Consider the following 17127-nt stretch of genomic DNA (forward strand, 5'->3'; position numbering starts at 1 on the left):
ATTTAAAGCTGATTGGTAGTGATTTTTTTGTGAATTTCACTTTCCGTTTCGGTAGTGACGAAAAGTGACGAGTGACGAAAACAGAAAAAAAATTGTTCCCCCAAAAACCTGTTAGGAGCACGTTTCAGGCAATTTAAAGCTGATTGGTAGTGATTTTTTATTTATTTTTTTCCCGTTTCGGTAGTGACGAAAAGTGACGAGTGACGAAAACAGAAAAAAAAAAATTCCCCCAAAAACCTGTTAGGAGCACGTTTCAGGCAATTTAAAGCTGATTGGTAGTGATTTTTTTGTGATTTTTTTTTTCCGTTTCGGTAGTGACGAAAAGTGACGAGTGACGAAAACAGAAACAAAATTGTTCCCCCAAAAACCTGTTAGGAGCACGTTTCAGGCAATTTAAAGCTGATTGGTAGTGATTTTTTTGTGATTTTTTTTCCCCGTTTCGGTAGTGACGAAAAGTGACGAGTGACGAAAACAGAAAAAAAAATGTTCCCCCAAAAACCTGTTAGGAGCACGTTTCAGGCAATTTAAAGCTGATTGGTAGTGATTTTTTTGTGAATTCTTTTTTCCGTTTCGGTAGTGACGAAAAGTGACGAGTGACGAAAACAGAAAAAAAATTGTTCCCCCAAAAACCTGTTAGGAGCACGTTTCAGGCAATTTAAAGCTGATTGGTAGTGATTTTTTTGTGAATTTGTTTTTCCGTTTCGGTAGTGACGAAAAGTGACGAGTGACGAAAACAGAAAAAAAATTGTTCCCTCAAAAACCTGTTGGGAGCACGTTTCAGGCAATTTAAAGCTGATTGGTAGTGATTTTTTTGTGAATTTTTTTTTTCCGTTTCGGTATTAAATTGTTCCCCCAAAAACCTGTTCGGAGCACGTTTCAGGCAATTTAAAGCTGATTGGTAGTGATTTTTTTGTGAATTTTTTTTCCCGTTTCGGTAGTGACGAAAAGTGACGAGTGACGAAAACAGAAAAAAAATTGTTCCCCCAAAAACCTGTTAGGAGCACGTTTCAGGCAATTTAAAGCTGATTGGTAGTGATTTTTTTGTGAATTTCACTTTCCGTTTCGGTAGTGACGAAAAGTGACGAGTGACGAAAACAGAAAAAAAATTGTTCCCCCAAAAACCTGTTAGGAGCACGTTTCAGGCAATTTAAAGCTGATTGGTAGTGATTTTTTATTTATTTTTTTCCCGTTTCGGTAGTGACGAAAAGTGACGAGTGACGAAAACAGAAAAAAAAAATTTCCCCCAAAAACCTGTTAGGAGCACGTTTCAGGCAATTTAAAGCTGATTGGTAGTGATTATTTTGTGATTTTCTTTTTCCGTTTCGGTAGTGACGAAAAGTGACGAGTGACGAAAACAGAAACAAAATTGTTCCCCCAAAAACCTGTTAGGAGCACGTTTCAGGCAATTTAAAGCTGATTGGTAGTGATTTTTTTGTGATTTTTTTTTTCCGTTTCGGTAGTGACGAAAAGTGACGAGTGACGAAAACAGAAAAAAAAATGTTCCCCCAAAAACCTGTTAGGAGCACGTTTCAGGCAATTTAAAGCTGATTGGTAGTGATTTTTTTGTGATTTTTTTTTTCCGTTTCGGTAGTGACGAAAAGTGACGAGTGACGAAAACAGAAAAAAAATTGTTCCCCCAAAAACCTGTTAGGAGCACGTTTCAGGCAATTTAAAGCTGATTGGTAGTGATTTTTTTGTGAATTTGTTTTTCCGTTTCGGTAGTGACGAAAAGTGACGAGTGACGAAAACAGAAAAAAAATTGTTCCCCCAAAAACCTGTTGGGAGCACGTTTCAGGCAATTTAAAGCTGATTGGTAGTGATTTTTTTGTGATTTTTTTTTTCCGTTTCGGTAGTAAATTGTTCCCCCAAAAACCTGTTCGGAGCACGTTTCAGGCAATTTAAAGCTGATTGGTAGTGATTTTTTTGTGAATTTTTTTTCCCGTTTCGGTAGTGACGAAAAGTGACGAGTGACGAAAACAGAAAAAAAATTGTTCCCCCAAAAACCTGTTAGGAGCACGTTTCAGGCAATTTAAAGCTGATTGGTAGTGATTTTTTTGTGAATTTCACTTTCCGTTTCGGTAGTGACGAAAAGTGACGAGTGACGAAAACAGAACAAAAATTGTTCCCCCAAAAACCTGTTAGGAGCACGTTTCAGGCAATTTAAAGCTGATTGGTAGTGATTTTTTTTTTTTTTTTCCCGTTTCGGTAGTGACGAAAAGAGACGAGTGACGAAAACAGAAAAAAATTTGTTCCCCCAAAAACCTGTTAGGAGCACGTTTCAGGCAATTTAAAGCTGATTGGTAGTGATTTTTTTGTGAATTTTTTTTCCCGTTTCGGTAGTGACGAAAAGTGACGAGTGACGAAAACAGAAAAAAAATTGTTCCCCCAAAAACCTGTTAGGAGCACGTTTCAGGCAATTTAAAGCTGATTGGTAGTGATTTTTTTGTGAATTTCACTTATATATGCAGTTATTCTTAAACGTGTTTGCCTCTCTCTCCCCCTCGTCCAGGTGCATCAGTGGATGGAGACAGTAAGGACAGGGCGCTCCTCTATTCCCTCCACGGCCTCCAGGGGGAGCCCATCGCCGAGCCTTCCGCCGCCGACGACTGCGAGAAGATGAGCAACATGGGAACGCTCAACTCCTCCCAGCTGCACCACAGCTCCGCCTCCCTCAACCTCCTCAACCCCGACGAGCTAGAGCTCCACCTCCGCCAGCAGAGGTCCGCCCTGGAGGAGGACGACGACGAGGAGGTGGAGGAGGAGCTAGCCATGGTGATGAGGGGAGGAGGAGGAGGCATGGTGGCAGGGGGGCGCTTGGCGTTTCCGGCCCACCACCACCACCAGGAGGCGGCTCCTGCCCCGGCTCTGAGGAGGAGCAGGTCCCAGTCGTCCAGGCCTCCCCAGGTGGTCAAGTTCTCCGAGGACACCGTGGACAACGGGTGCTACGGCGTGGGCGACGGCGCGGAGGAGGAGGCGGACCTCCGGCAGTACCCGATGAGCGAGCGGCCGCAGAGGCGGGCGTACCGCCTGGACGAGGGCCGCCCGGCGGACAGGACCCGCCCAGCCAGCCACCACGGGCGCAGCGGGAGGCACCACCACCACCACCGGGGGCAGGGCCACCGGCCCCACCGGAGCCGCAAGGCGCGCTCCGACAACGCCCTCCACATGGTGCCCCCGGAGAGGGCCCAGAGGCCCTACGAGCCCCAGCAGCAGCACCACCACCAGCACCACCAGGGTCTGATGGAGTCTCAGGGCTTCGCCCAGTCCTCCTCCTCCACCGCCTCCCACAGACTCACCCCGGGGGGGTACCCGCAAACCCGCTCCGACTACGCCCTCCAGAGCTCGGCGCAGCCGGGAGGAGGAGAGCCGCGGGCGGAGCAGCGCTTCGAGCGGTTCTACGCGGACGACCTGGACGACTGGTGTTCCACCTGTTCCTCCTCTTCCGACTCCGACTCGGAGGAGGAAGGGTATTTCCTGGGCCAGCCCATCCCGCAGCCTCGGGCGCCGGGGGGCCGGTACCAGTACTACGCCGAGGACTACCCCACCCGGGTCACGGCCCTCTCCCCACAACAGAGCCACGGCTCACGGACAGCCCGCAGGAAGGGCCACCGGGCCAAGAACTGCATCATCTCCTAACAGCCTGTGACCGGAGGCCAAGAAAGGCTGCTTTTACAAATGACACGTAAAATGACAGGTGGGATTTTCTGATCAAATGACACTTTGGGTGATTTGGCATGTAAAGATCTCACACATTCTCTGAATATCAGCCTCTCCTGTTAATAATGCAGCTTTACGTGGATCCACAATTATTCCTTGACCGCGGTGTCATGTTTGTTCGTGGTCAATGCACATGGGAGCCGACTTTAACCCATTCAATCCGGGAGCGCATATAGGCTAGAATGACGTTCTAGATGAGTTTATACTTTGGCTATTCAAAAATAGCAGATCTGCAAGCTCATAGCGCGGCACCGAGTGCCGCGCTATGAGCTTGTATATCTGCTATTCTTGAATACAGCCCAAAGGAAATCCTAGAGTGACAGACACCGATGCGTTCCCGGATCGAAAGGGGTTAAAATAAAGACGCATGAGATTTGATGTTCTGACATTTCCTTGGACTGTTGCTGCCAAATGACAGAATCAGATCTGTGCATCAAACGGTCAGAAGATCAGACGTGTCTGTTTGTAAATCCAGCCTTTGGGGACTTATAGCACTAAAAAAAGGTGTGGTCAGGGACAAGGACTGGTGAATTCGGATGCCTTCTTCACAAAATGTCCCTGACCATCGACTGGACATCGGTCATTGTTTAGAAATGGACGTCTTTCTCGATCGGAGGAAACAAAAACTATGCACACTTTGAAAAGCAAAGCCATTTCCTTGTACTCCCTCTCTGGTTTCAGGCTTCGCCAGTACAGCATACGTTCATTTTTTAAACGTTTTTTAAAAATCCACGTTAACTATTGCAGTAATATCATCATGTACATTACAATGGCAACTCTATTGTGAACACGGAAAGGCTGATAGGAAAAAAGTAGCATCTAGAACTAACCAAATAATTATTTAATAGTACAAAAATAATGTATATATTAAGTTAAGATTTTATTACTGGTATTTTTATACCCTTGGTTTAAAGAAATGTTTCTTTTGAAGTGTCATAAAATGGTTCTGTAATTGTAAAAAGAAAAAAAAGAACTGACCTCAACGCATTCAGAATCAAAGGGTGCCACGCAAGTCACATTCTTCAGCTAAACCAGTGCTTCTCTATGTGGGGGTCCAGAGAACTCGGGGGGTCTTTAAGGGGGTTCCCAGCTAAATAAATGGGACCATTTGGTACCATATCTACTATCTCAGAGTTATCATTTATTTAGCTGGAGACCCCCTGGTGAGGTTCCATTTGTGCACTCTCAAGAGTTATGGGGGGGTCCATGACCCTAATGCATACATAGTAGTCCGGGGGGTCCTTGAAATTAAAACGTTTGAGAATCACTGAGCTAAACGGTCCAAAATGCATATTCTTCATGACAAAGTGCCACATAGTACCCGGTATCACTGTTCTATTTCAACATGTACTCTCTCCACAATACTCATTTTTGGTGTACAAAATATAAAATGTCACTAGCTCTTCTCTATCATAACCATTTAAGTGCTTTGTGACGTAAAGAAGCTTTTAATAAATACTCTCCCCAAAGCTTTATGAAACATTTGTGTCACGGTTGTCTTTCATAGGACAGAGTGGGTTCCACTCTCCACATTAGATCCTAAGTCAGGGGTCTTCAACAGGGGGTCCGGGGCCCCTAGGGGGTCTTCAGAGCTACTATAGGGGGTCCGCCAAATCTTTGTGTGATAGGATTTAGTTTTTTTACATTAACCACTTGAACCCTAGCATCGCTTTTCTGAGGGGAACATTAGCCGAAAATAGCAGATCTACAAGCTCTCAACGCCTCGCAGTTGTAGATCTGCTATTTTTGGCAAAGAGGTTTAGGGGTAGAGGGGAAAAAAGAGCAGACCAAGTAAACAAAAAAAGTTTAATCTGAAACACAATTTTATACAATATAGAGGGGGTCCCTGCTTCATCTCTCTCTCAGCTAGGGGGTCCTAGGCCTGAAAACGTTGAAGACCCCTGTCCTATGTCATTTAAAAGACGACTAGAAAAAGTGTGCTCCTTGGAGCACACACAGGTCTCCGCCAGGGCCTGCAAACGTTGGAAGGCAGTCCTGACTCCTAGCCAATTGGAATGGGATCTGAAAAATCTGACTACAACTACATCTTGATCAGATGACTTTTGGACAAAATCTGTTGGAGAAGAAGCACAACGTGTGTTTTGAAGAAAACACAAAATGTGTTCTGGCACAATGGTCTGGGCCTGTTGTATCATCCAATGGGAATCCATGGGAAAACGTATATTTTTATTGTATGTTACTGTTACCTACTGTTTAAGAGTTAAATGCCAAAACATGAAGTGGGCTCTTGTAGCGCCACCATGAGGCCGATTTGAACAATTTGGAGGTTCTTCCTTTATGACATAAAGGTTGCTGGACAATATATAGAGGATGAAATGCATAATTTATTAAATAATGTAAAGGTAATATCAAATATATTTAAAAAAATTAGAGACATAACGCTTTATTAGCAAGACAGTCTTTTATTACATTATTCCTCATTTCCCTGGTTTCCCCTGAAACCCCTTTACTGTAACAGAGTACAACTGCCTTAGAATCTCTGCTGATGATGTGGCCATAGCTGAATGGTTAGCGAGCCTGCCGGATCCACCTCGCTACTCCGACACCCCGGAGTTCCGACAGCCGGAATCTCCCAGGGACCGCCCGAAGGGGTCCCTGGTGGTGAGTGTGGAAGAGAACCAAGTGCTGCCGTCGAAAAAGAGCAGATCGACAAGGCTGCGTAGGCCTGTGGTGGCCGCGGGGCGCAATACCACCGGCGTCCACAAGGCGGCGCCACCCCCGGTGCCTGGTCCCCATCGGGGGTCCATGGACCACCTCCGTGCCCAGGGACGGTGGCTCCCGGGGCAGGTAGAGCGGGCGGGCGCTCACCCGGCAGTGTGCCGCGAGGCACTGGGCTCCCTGGCCCTTCCCCTGTGTGAGCGGGGAAGGCAGGGGGAACCGCCGACTGGTGCCATCGGGTAGCTAGGGACCATGCCCGGGATGAGGCTCCATCCTGGGGCAGAGCCGGGGCGCCGAGGGGCCCGAAATCCTGGTTCTCTGAAAAAAATTGAAAATTCTTCTAAGTGCCCAGGGCCCTAGAGGAGGCCAGGACGACCCTTCCTGCCTCCGTCATTTTTCCTCCAGGGGCCCGGAAGGCCGACTGGTGCCATCGGGTAGCTAGGGACCATGCCCGGGATGAGGCTCCATCCTGGGGCAGAGCCGGGGCGCCGAGGGGCCCGAAATCCTGGTTCTCTGAAAAAAATCGAAAATTCTTCTAAGTGCCCAGGGCCCTAGAGGAGGCCAGGACGACCCTTCCTGCCTCCGTCATTTTTCCTCCAGGGGCCCGGAAGGCCGACTGGTGCCATCGGGTAGCTAGGGACCATGCCCGGGATGAGGCTCCATCCTGGGGCAGAGCCGGGACGCCGAGGGGCCCGAAATCCTGGTTCTCTGAAAAAAATCGAAAATTCTTCTAAGTGCCCAGGGCCCTAGAGGAGGCCAGGACGACCCTTCCTGCCTCCGTCATTTTTCCTCCAGGGGCCCGGAAGGCCGACTGGTGCCATCGGGTAGCTAGGGACCATGCCCGGGATGAGGCTCCATCCTGGGGCAGAGCCGGGGCGCCGAGGGGCCCGAAATCCTGGTTCTCTGAAAAAAATCGAAAATTCTTCTAAGTGCCCAGGGCCCTAGAGGAGGCCAGGATGAGCCTTCCTGCCTCCGTCATTTTTCCTCCAGGGGCCCGGAAGGCCGACCGGTGCCATCGGGTAGTTGTAGCCCAGGACAGAGGCATGGGTCCTGGGCAGGCGACGGGTCCGGAGGGGCCCCGAGTCATGGTTCTCCAAAAAATTGAAAAATCGCGCCGAGTGCTGGCATGGGCTCCAGGGGTCCCCGGGGACCCCCTGGAGGACCCCCGGCCGAAAACCTCAACCTTTTTCGGGCGCTAAGAGCTTGTCGATCGGCTCTTTTTGGGGCTAAAATCCTGGAGCTTTCGGAAAAAAGCTGGGATTTATTCAGAGTCCAGAGCTCCCAAGAAGCTCTGGGTTCCGCCACGGCCCCCTCCTTTGAAATTCTCTCTCGGGAGTCTCGGCCACTTTTGCCAGCGGATAGCTAGGGACCATGCCCCACGAAGGGGCCCCCTCCTGGGGTGGCGGCGGGGCGGCGAGACGCCCCGAATCCTGGAGCTTTCGGAAAAAAGCCGGGATTTCTTCAGAGTCCAGAGCTCCCAAGGAGCTCTGAGCTCCGCCATGGCTCCCTCCTTTGAAATTCTCTCTCGGGAGTCTCGGCCACTTTTGCCAGCGGATAGCTAGGGACCATGCCCCACGAAGGGGCACCCTCCTGGGGTGGCGGCGGGGCGGCGAGACGCCCCGAATCCTGGAGCTTTCGGAAAAAAGCCGGGATTTCTTCAGAGTCCAGAGCTCCCAAGGAGCTCTGAGCTCCGCCATGGCTCCCTCCTTTGAAATTCTCTCTCGGGAGTCTCGGCCACTTTTGCCAGCGGATAGCTAGGGACCATGCCCCACGAAGGGGCACCCTCCTGGGGTGGCGGCGGGGCGGCGAGACGCCCCGAATCCTGGAGCTTTCGGAAAAAAGCCGGGATTTCTTCAGAGTCCAGAGCTCCCAAGGAGCTCTGAGCTCCGCCATGGCTCCCTCCTTTGAAATTCTCTCTCGGGAGTCTCGGCCACTTTTGCCAGCGGATAGCTAGGGACCATGCCCCACGAAGGGGCACCCTCCTGGGGTGGCGGCGGGGCGGCGAGACGCCCCGAATCCTGGAGCTTTCGGAAAAAAGCCGGGATTTCTTCAGAGTCCAGAGCTCCCAAGGAGCTCTGAGCTCCGCCATGGCTCCCTCCTTTGAAATTCTCTCTCGGGAGTCTCGGCCACTTTTGCCAGCGGATAGCTAGGGACCATGCCCCACGAAGGGGCACCCTCCTGGGGTGGCGGCGGGGCGGCGAGACGCCCCGAATCCTGGAGCTTTCGGAAAAAAGCCGGGATTTCTTCAGAGTCCAGAGCTCCCAAGGAGCTCTGAGCTCCGCCATGGCTCCCTCCTTTGAAATTCTCTCTCGGGACTCCCAGCCACTGGTGCCAGCGGATAGCTAGGGACCATGCCCCACGAAGGGGCACCCTCCTGGGGTGGCGGCGGGGCGGCGAGACGCCCCGAATCCTGGAGCTTTCGGAAAAAAGCCGGGATTTCTTCAGAGTCCAGAGCTCCCAAGGAGCTCTGGGCTCCGCCATGGCTCCCTCCTTTGAAATTCTCTCCCGGGAGTCTCGGCCACTTTTGCCAGCGGATAGCTAGGGACCCTGCCCGAGAACGGGGCATGGTCCCGGGGCAGTGTGGGCGCCGCGAGGCGCCCCTTTGTCCTGGATCTCCGCGTGGTACCTCCCCGTCCCCACCCCGGGGCCCTGGAGGCGCCCGGCTCGCCCTTGCCTCCCTCCTTTGAAAAAGTCTCTCGGTAGAGACGGCCACTTGCTCCAGAGGGTCCCTATGGAGCTCGGCCGCGGCGAGGCCCGGCACGAGGCTCCGTCCCGGGGCCGCTCGGGCGGGCCGAGCCGGGCGCCGGTGGTGGTGGCCATGGGTCCCTTTCCCCCTCCCCGATAGGGGGGAAAGAACCAGGAAATTGGAGGCCACGCTGGCCATCGGGTGTATGGGAAGAGAGAGGCCTCCGGATCGGGCACGGCCGGGCGGTCGTGCGCCCTGGAGCTCCTCCGCGAGCCTGGCAGAAGCTGGGCTTCTCCGTGGCCCCCTCCTTTGAAATTCTCTCCCGGTAGTCTCGGCAACTTATCCCAGAACGAGTGTATGGAACCGGCGTGCGGACGCCGAGGCTGGGGCCGACGGCGAGGCTCCGTCTCGGGGCCGCCCGGGCGGGCCGAGCCGGGCGCCGGTGGTGGTGGCCATGGGTCCCTTTCCCCCTCCCCGATAGGGGGGAAAGAACCAGGAAATTGGACGCCACAGTGGCCATCGGGTGTATGGGAAGAGAGAGGCCTCCGGTCGGGCACGGCCGGGCGGCCGTGCGCCCTGGAGCTCCTCCGCGAGCCCGGGAGAAGATGGGCTATTCCGTGGCCCCCTCCTTTGAAATTCTCTCCCGGGCAGACCGGCAACTCGTGCCAGCTCGAGTGTATGGAAGCGGCGCGCGGGCGCCGAGGCCGGGCCGAGAGAGAGGCCTCGGGTCGGGCGCGCCGCCTCGGCCGGGCGCCCTGGAGGTCTCTGGAGCCCAGGAGGTCCTGGGCTCCGCCATGGCCCCCTCCTTTGAAATTCTCTCCCGGTAGTCTCGGCAACTTTTCCCAGAACGAGTTTATGGACCAGCGTGCGGACGCTGGGGACGGAACGCAGGCCCGCACGGAGGGCCTGCCGGGGGTCGCTAGGCACGGCGACCCCCGGGAACCGTGGTGGAACCACCACCGCGGGACCCACTGACCGACTGGCAAACGAAGCCCGCCTCTTGCAAGGGCCCCGCCGGCACCTCGTGTGCTCCGGCGGATGCTGCTTGCAGCCTGCGGGCCCGAACAGGCGCGGAGGAACCACGTGCGGAGAGGCCTCGGTGGTCTCTTCTCCGCACTCCTCCGCGGCCGACCCCGTCCTAGCGAGACCGAGACGCCCCGTCTGCCCTAGCTGTCCTGCCACGGACCGCCCGAGGGCCCCCGCTGTCGGCCTGGCCTCGAGCCCCCTCACCGGGGCTCGGCGAGGAGATCCGTATGCAGCGGGGGCGCGAAGGCGCGCTCCGGAGACTCCGTTTCTCAAACCCTGCCCGCGTCGCGTACTCCGGCGACCGACCAAACAGCTGCGTACCGGGCCATGGACTGCCGATCCACCGTAACACGCTTTCGACCGGCTGGGTGGTAAAGGCGGACCGCGGTGACCGTCGCAGTGCACGCCTCCGGGAGAGAGCCGCCCGCCCCTCTCGCGGGGGGCCTCGGGCGGAAGCTCCGCGGACCGGCAACCCCACGGCGCGCGCCTCAGCTGGGCGCGACGTCCGCGGCGGAACAGGAGGCCTACCTGGTTGATCCTGCCAGTAGCATATGCTTGTCTTAAAGGGCGCTGCAGACCTGTCTGAGTTGGGCGTGCAGGCACTGCCAAGTGCCCACGCCGGGACAGTACCTTATATGGGTGTAGAACACATAGGTGGTGCACGCAGGAGTTGGGTAAACCAGAGTCCCCGATAGTACGCCCGCAAGGCAAGTTACCTTGATGGGGTTGGGGGTGGGGAAACTTGACATGAACCTGCGAGCAGCTACGTATCTATGTGGGTCGTGCCCGGCGCCCCGGCTGTCCCGCAACTCAGCAGTGGCTGCGCCCGAGCTGTTCGAACGAGATTCCCCCTGTCTTGCAACAGACCGCCCGAGGGCCCCCCGCGGTCGGCCTCGCCTTTGGCGAGGAGATCCGTATGCCTTGGGGGCGCCCGAATCAACCGAACGAGATTGCCACTGTCCCCTACCTAGCGAAACCATATAGCCGAGGGAAGAAGACAGTCCTCAGCGAGGAAACAAGACCCTGCTAACGGGCATTATAAATACTGTCGCAGCAGCGCTTGTACCACCAGGTACCTGCGGTCCGCAGGCCGCGGGACCCCCCGACTTATCGCCCGCCGAGGGGTGCTTAAGAGTGGGTCCGCGGGACCGGCCGGTGAGCCGGGTCCGACGCGCTAAGTCCATAATAGTCCCATGGGCGCGCGTCGGCGTTTGTACTACCAGGTCCACGCGGAGCTTTGGCCGGATCCACCTCGCTACTCCGACACCCCGGAGTTCCGACAGCCGGAATCTCCCAGGGACCGCCCGAAGGGGTCCCTGGTGGTGAGTGTGGAAGAGAACCAAGTGCTGCCGTCGAAAAAGAGCAGATCGACAAGGCTGCGTAGGCCTGTGGTGGCCGCGGGGCGCAATACCACCGGCGTCCACAAGGCGGCGCCACCCCCGGTGCCTGGTCCCCATCGGGGGTCCATGGACCACCTCCGTGCCCAGGGACGGTGGCTCCCGGGGCAGGTAGAGCGGGCGGGCGCTCACCCGGCAGTGTGCCGCGAGGCACTGGGCTCCCTGGCCCTTCCCCTGTGTGAGCGGGGAAGGCAGGGGGAACCGCCGACTGGTGCCATCGGGTAGCTAGGGACCATGCCCGGGATGAGGCTCCATCCTGGGGCAGAGCCGGGGCGCCGAGGGGCCCGAAATCCTGGTTCTCTGAAAAAAATTGAAAATTCTTCTAAGTGCCCAGGGCCCTAGAGGAGGCCAGGACGACCCTTCCTGCCTCCGTCATTTTTCCTCCAGGGGCCCGGAAGGCCGACTGGTGCCATCGGGTAGCTAGGGACCATGCCCGGGATGAGGCTCCATCCTGGGGCAGAGCCGGGGCGCCGAGGGGCCCGAAATCCTGGTTCTCTGAAAAAAATCGAAAATTCTTCTAAGTGCCCAGGGCCCTAGAGGAGGCCAGGACGACCCTTCCTGCCTCCGTCATTTTTCCTCCAGGGGCCCGGAAGGCCGACTGGTGCCATCGGGTAGCTAGGGACCATGCCCGGGATGAGGCTCCATCCTGGGGCAGAGCCGGGACGCCGAGGGGCCCGAAATCCTGGTTCTCTGAAAAAAATCGAAAATTCTTCTAAGTGCCCAGGGCCCTAGAGGAGGCCAGGACGACCCTTCCTGCCTCCGTCATTTTTCCTCCAGGGGCCCGGAAGGCCGACTGGTGCCATCGGGTAGCTAGGGACCATGCCCGGGATGAGGCTCCATCCTGGGGCAGAGCCGGGGCGCCGAGGGGCCCGAAATCCTGGTTCTCTGAAAAAAATCGAAAATTCTTCTAAGTGCCCAGGGCCCTAGAGGAGGCCAGGATGAGCCTTCCTGCCTCCGTCATTTTTCCTCCAGGGGCCCGGAAGGCCGACCGGTGCCATCGGGTAGTTGTAGCCCAGGACAGAGGCATGGGTCCTGGGCAGGCGACGGGTCCGGAGGGGCCCCGAGTCATGGTTCTCCAAAAAATTGAAAAATCGCGCCGAGTGCTGGCATGGGCTCCAGGGGTCCCCGGGGACCCCCTGGAGGACCCCCGGCCGAAAACCTCAACCTTTTTCGGGCGCTAAGAGCTTGTCGATCGGCTCTTTTTGGGGCTAAAATCCTGGAGCTTTCGGAAAAAAGCTGGGATTTATTCAGAGTCCAGAGCTCCCAAGAAGCTCTGGGTTCCGCCACGGCCCCCTCCTTTGAAATTCTCTCTCGGGAGTCTCGGCCACTTTTGCCAGCGGATAGCTAGGGACCATGCCCCACGAAGGGGCCCCCTCCTGGGGTGGCGGCGGGGCGGCGAGACGCCCCGAATCCTGGAGCTTTCGGAAAAAAGCCGGGATTTCTTCAGAGTCCAGAGCTCCCAAGGAGCTCTGAGCTCCGCCATGGCTCCCTCCTTTGAAATTCTCTCTCGGGAGTCTCGGCCACTTTTGCCAGCGGATAGCTAGGGACCATGCCCCACGAAGGGGCACCCTCCTGGGGTGGCGGCGGGGCGGCGAGACGCCCCGAATCCTGGAGCTTTCGGAAAAAAGCCGGGATTTCTTCAGAGTCCAGAGCTCCCAAGGAGCTCTGAGCTCCGCCATGGCTCCCTCCTTTGAAATTCTCTCTCGGGAGTCTCGGCCACTTTTGCCAGCGGATAGCTAGGGACCATGCCCCACGAAGGGGCACCCTCCTGGGGTGGCGGCGGGGCGGCGAGACGCCCCGAATCCTGGAGCTTTCGGAAAAAAGCCGGGATTTCTTCAGAGTCCAGAGCTCCCAAGGAGCTCTGAGCTCCGCCATGGCTCCCTCCTTTGAAATTCTCTCTCGGGAGTCTCGGCCACTTTTGCCAGCGGATAGCTAGGGACCATGCCCCACGAAGGGGCACCCTCCTGGGGTGGCGGCGGGGCGGCGAGACGCCCCGAATCCTGGAGCTTTCGGAAAAAAGCCGGGATTTCTTCAGAGTCCAGAGCTCCCAAGGAGCTCTGAGCTCCGCCATGGCTCCCTCCTTTGAAATTCTCTCTCGGGAGTCTCGGCCACTTTTGCCAGCGGATAGCTAGGGACCATGCCCCACGAAGGGGCACCCTCCTGGGGTGGCGGCGGGGCGGCGAGACGCCCCGAATCCTGGAGCTTTCGGAAAAAAGCCGGGATTTCTTCAGAGTCCAGAGCTCCCAAGGAGCTCTGAGCTCCGCCATGGCTCCCTCCTTTGAAATTCTCTCTCGGGAGTCTCGGCCACTTTTGCCAGCGGATAGCTAGGGACCATGCCCCACGAAGGGGCACCCTCCTGGGGTGGCGGCGGGGCGGCGAGACGCCCCGAATCCTGGAGCTTTCGGAAAAAAGCCGGGATTTCTTCAGAGTCCAGAGCTCCCAAGGAGCTCTGGGCTCCGCCATGGCTCCCTCCTTTGAAATTCTCTCCCGGGAGTCTCGGCCACTTTTGCCAGCGGATAGCTAGGGACCCTGCCCGAGAACGGGGCATGGTCCCGGGGCAGTGTGGGCGCCGCGAGGCGCCCCTTTGTCCTGGATCTCCGCGTGGTACCTCCCCGTCCCCACCCCGGGGCCCTGGAGGCGCCCGGCTCGCCCTTGCCTCCCTCCTTTGAAAAAGTCTCTCGGTAGAGACGGCCACTTGCTCCAGAGGGTCCCTATGGAGCTCGGCCGCGGCGAGGCCCGGCACGAGGCTCCGTCCCGGGGCCGCTCGGGCGGGCCGAGCCGGGCGCCGGTGGTGGTGGCCATGGGTCCCTTTCCCCCTCCCCGATAGGGGGGAAAGAACCAGGAAATTGGAGGCCACGCTGGCCATCGGGTGTATGGGAAGAGAGAGGCCTCCGGATCGGGCACGGCCGGGCGGTCGTGCGCCCTGGAGCTCCTCCGCGAGCCTGGCAGAAGCTGGGCTTCTCCGTGGCCCCCTCCTTTGAAATTCTCTCCCGGTAGTCTCGGCAACTTATCCCAGAACGAGTGTATGGAACCGGCGTGCGGACGCCGAGGCTGGGGCCGACGGCGAGGCTCCGTCTCGGGGCCGCCCGGGCGGGCCGAGCCGGGCGCCGGTGGTGGTGGCCATGGGTCCCTTTCCCCCTCCCCGATAGGGGGGAAAGAACCAGGAAATTGGACGCCACAGTGGCCATCGGGTGTATGGGAAGAGAGAGGCCTCCGGTCGGGCACGGCCGGGCGGCCGTGCGCCCTGGAGCTCCTCCGCGAGCCCGGGAGAAGATGGGCTATTCCGTGGCCCCCTCCTTTGAAATTCTCTCCCGGGCAGACCGGCAACTCGTGCCAGCTCGAGTGTATGGAAGCGGCGCGCGGGCGCCGAGGCCGGGCCGAGAGAGAGGCCTCGGGTCGGGCGCGCCGCCTCGGCCGGGCGCCCTGGAGGTCTCTGGAGCCCAGGAGGTCCTGGGCTCCGCCATGGCCCCCTCCTTTGAAATTCTCTCCCGGTAGTCTCGGCAACTTTTCCCAGAACGAGTTTATGGACCAGCGTGCGGACGCTGGGGACGGAACGCAGGCCCGCACGGAGGGCCTGCCGGGGGTCGCTAGGCACGGCGACCCCCGGGAACCGTGGTGGAACCACCACCGCGGGACCCACTGACCGACTGGCAAACGAAGCCCGCCTCTTGCAAGGGCCCCGCCGGCACCTCGTGTGCTCCGGCGGATGCTGCTTGCAGCCTGCGGGCCCGAACAGGCGCGGAGGAACCACGTGCGGAGAGGCCTCGGTGGTCTCTTCTCCGCACTCCTCCGCGGCCGACCCCGTCCTAGCGAGACCGAGACGCCCCGTCTGCCCTAGCTGTCCTGCCACGGACCGCCCGAGGGCCCCCGCTGTCGGCCTGGCCTCGAGCCCCCTCACCGGGGCTCGGCGAGGAGATCCGTATGCAGCGGGGGCGCGAAGGCGCGCTCCGGAGACTCCGTTTCTCAAACCCTGCCCGCGTCGCGTACTCCGGCGACCGACCAAACAGCTGCGTACCGGGCCATGGACTGCCGATCCACCGTAACACGCTTTCGACCGGCTGGGTGGTAAAGGCGGACCGCGGTGACCGTCGCAGTGCACGCCTCCGGGAGAGAGCCGCCCGCCCCTCTCGCGGGGGGCCTCGGGCGGAAGCTCCGCGGACCGGCAACCCCACGGCGCGCGCCTCAGCTGGGCGCGACGTCCGCGGCGGAACAGGAGGCCTACCTGGTTGATCCTGCCAGTAGCATATGCTTGTCTTAAAGGGCGCTGCAGACCTGTCTGAGTTGGGCGTGCAGGCACTGCCAAGTGCCCACGCCGGGACAGTACCTTATATGGGTGTAGAACACATAGGTGGTGCACGCAGGAGTTGGGTAAACCAGAGTCCCCGATAGTACGCCCGCAAGGCAAGTTACCTTGATGGGGTTGGGGGTGGGGAAACTTGACATGAACCTGCGAGCAGCTACGTATCTATGTGGGTCGTGCCCGGCGCCCCGGCTGTCCCGCAACTCAGCAGTGGCTGCGCCCGAGCTGTTCGAACGAGATTCCCCCTGTCTTGCAACAGACCGCCCGAGGGCCCCCCGCGGTCGGCCTCGCCTTTGGCGAGGAGATCCGTATGCCTTGGGGGCGCCCGAATCAACCGAACGAGATTGCCACTGTCCCCTACCTAGCGAAACCATATAGCCGAGGGAAGAAGACAGTCCTCAGCGAGGAAGCAAGACCCTGCTAACGGGCATTATAAATACTGTCGCAGCAGCGCTTGTACCACCAGGTACCTGCGGTCCGCAGGCCGCGGGACCCCCCGACTTATCGCCCGCCGAGGGGTGCTTAAGAGTGGGTCCGCGGGACCGGCCGGTGAGCCGGGTCCGACGCGCTAAGTCCATAATAGTCCCATGGGCGCGCGTCGGCGTTTGTACTACCAGGTCCACGCGGAGCTTTGGCCGCGGCCTGTCAGTCCACTTAACGCCCGCTGAGGGGTGCTTAAGAGTGGGTCCACGGGACCGCCTGGAGAGCCGGGTGTCCCCCGGAGGCGGGGGTCCCCCGGACCGGAGCCAGTACCCAGCCTCGGGGCTCCCTGGGCCGGGTCGAGGCCTCGCCGGGGGTCCCCGGTCCGAGTCTGACGGCTGTTTTTCTGGCTGTCGGAACTCCGGGGTGTCGGAGTAGCGAGGTGGAACCCAGGGGGATCCACCTCGCTACTCCGACACCCCGGAGTTCCGACAGCCGGAATCTCACAGGGACCGCCCGAAGGGGTCCCTGGTGGTGAGTGTGGAAGAGAACCAAGTGCTGCCGTCGAAAAAGAGCAGATCGACAAGGCTGCGTAGGCCTGTGGTGGCCGCGGGGCGCAATACCACCGGCGTCCACAAGGCGGCGCCACCCCCGGTGCCTGGTCCCCATCGGGGGTCCATGGACCACCTCCGTGCCCAGGGACGGTGGCTCCCGGGGCAGGTAGAGCGGGCGGGCGCTCACCCGGCAGTGTGCCGCGAGGCACTGGGCTCCCTGGCCCTTCCCCTGTGTGAGCGGGGAAGGCAGGGGGAACCGCCGACTGGTGCCATCGGGTAGCTAGGGACCATGCCCGGGATGAGGCTCCATCCTGGGGCAGAGCCGGGGCGCCGAGGGGCCCGAAATCC

At 58.1% G+C, this 17127-nt stretch overlaps 2 protein-coding genes across 3 annotated transcripts in view; one reads left to right on the plus strand and one right to left on the minus strand.

Annotated features, from left to right (window-relative positions):
- Positions 1-5197, plus strand: part of LOC311039496 (prickle-like protein 1) — a 64678-nt gene extending 59481 nt beyond the window's left edge. For both annotated transcript variants that reach the window (XM_084049417.1, XM_084049416.1), the window contains exon 9: positions 2510-5197. In XM_084049417.1, coding sequence (XP_083905543.1) covers positions 2510-3636 — 1127 coding nt within the window. In that variant the 3' untranslated portion in view covers positions 3637-5197. The remainder of the gene's footprint in view (positions 1-2509) is intronic.
- The window catches only part of sema3aa (sema domain, immunoglobulin domain (Ig), short basic domain, secreted, (semaphorin) 3Aa), an 818452-nt gene that overhangs the window by 28923 nt on the left and 772402 nt on the right, over positions 1-17127 (minus strand). The window lies entirely within an intron of this gene.

This window comes from Gymnoscopelus microlampas, assembly GCF_963454915.1.
Source record: "Gymnoscopelus microlampas genome assembly, chromosome: 23".
Taxonomy (NCBI): domain Eukaryota; kingdom Metazoa; phylum Chordata; class Actinopteri; order Myctophiformes; family Myctophidae; genus Gymnoscopelus; species Gymnoscopelus microlampas.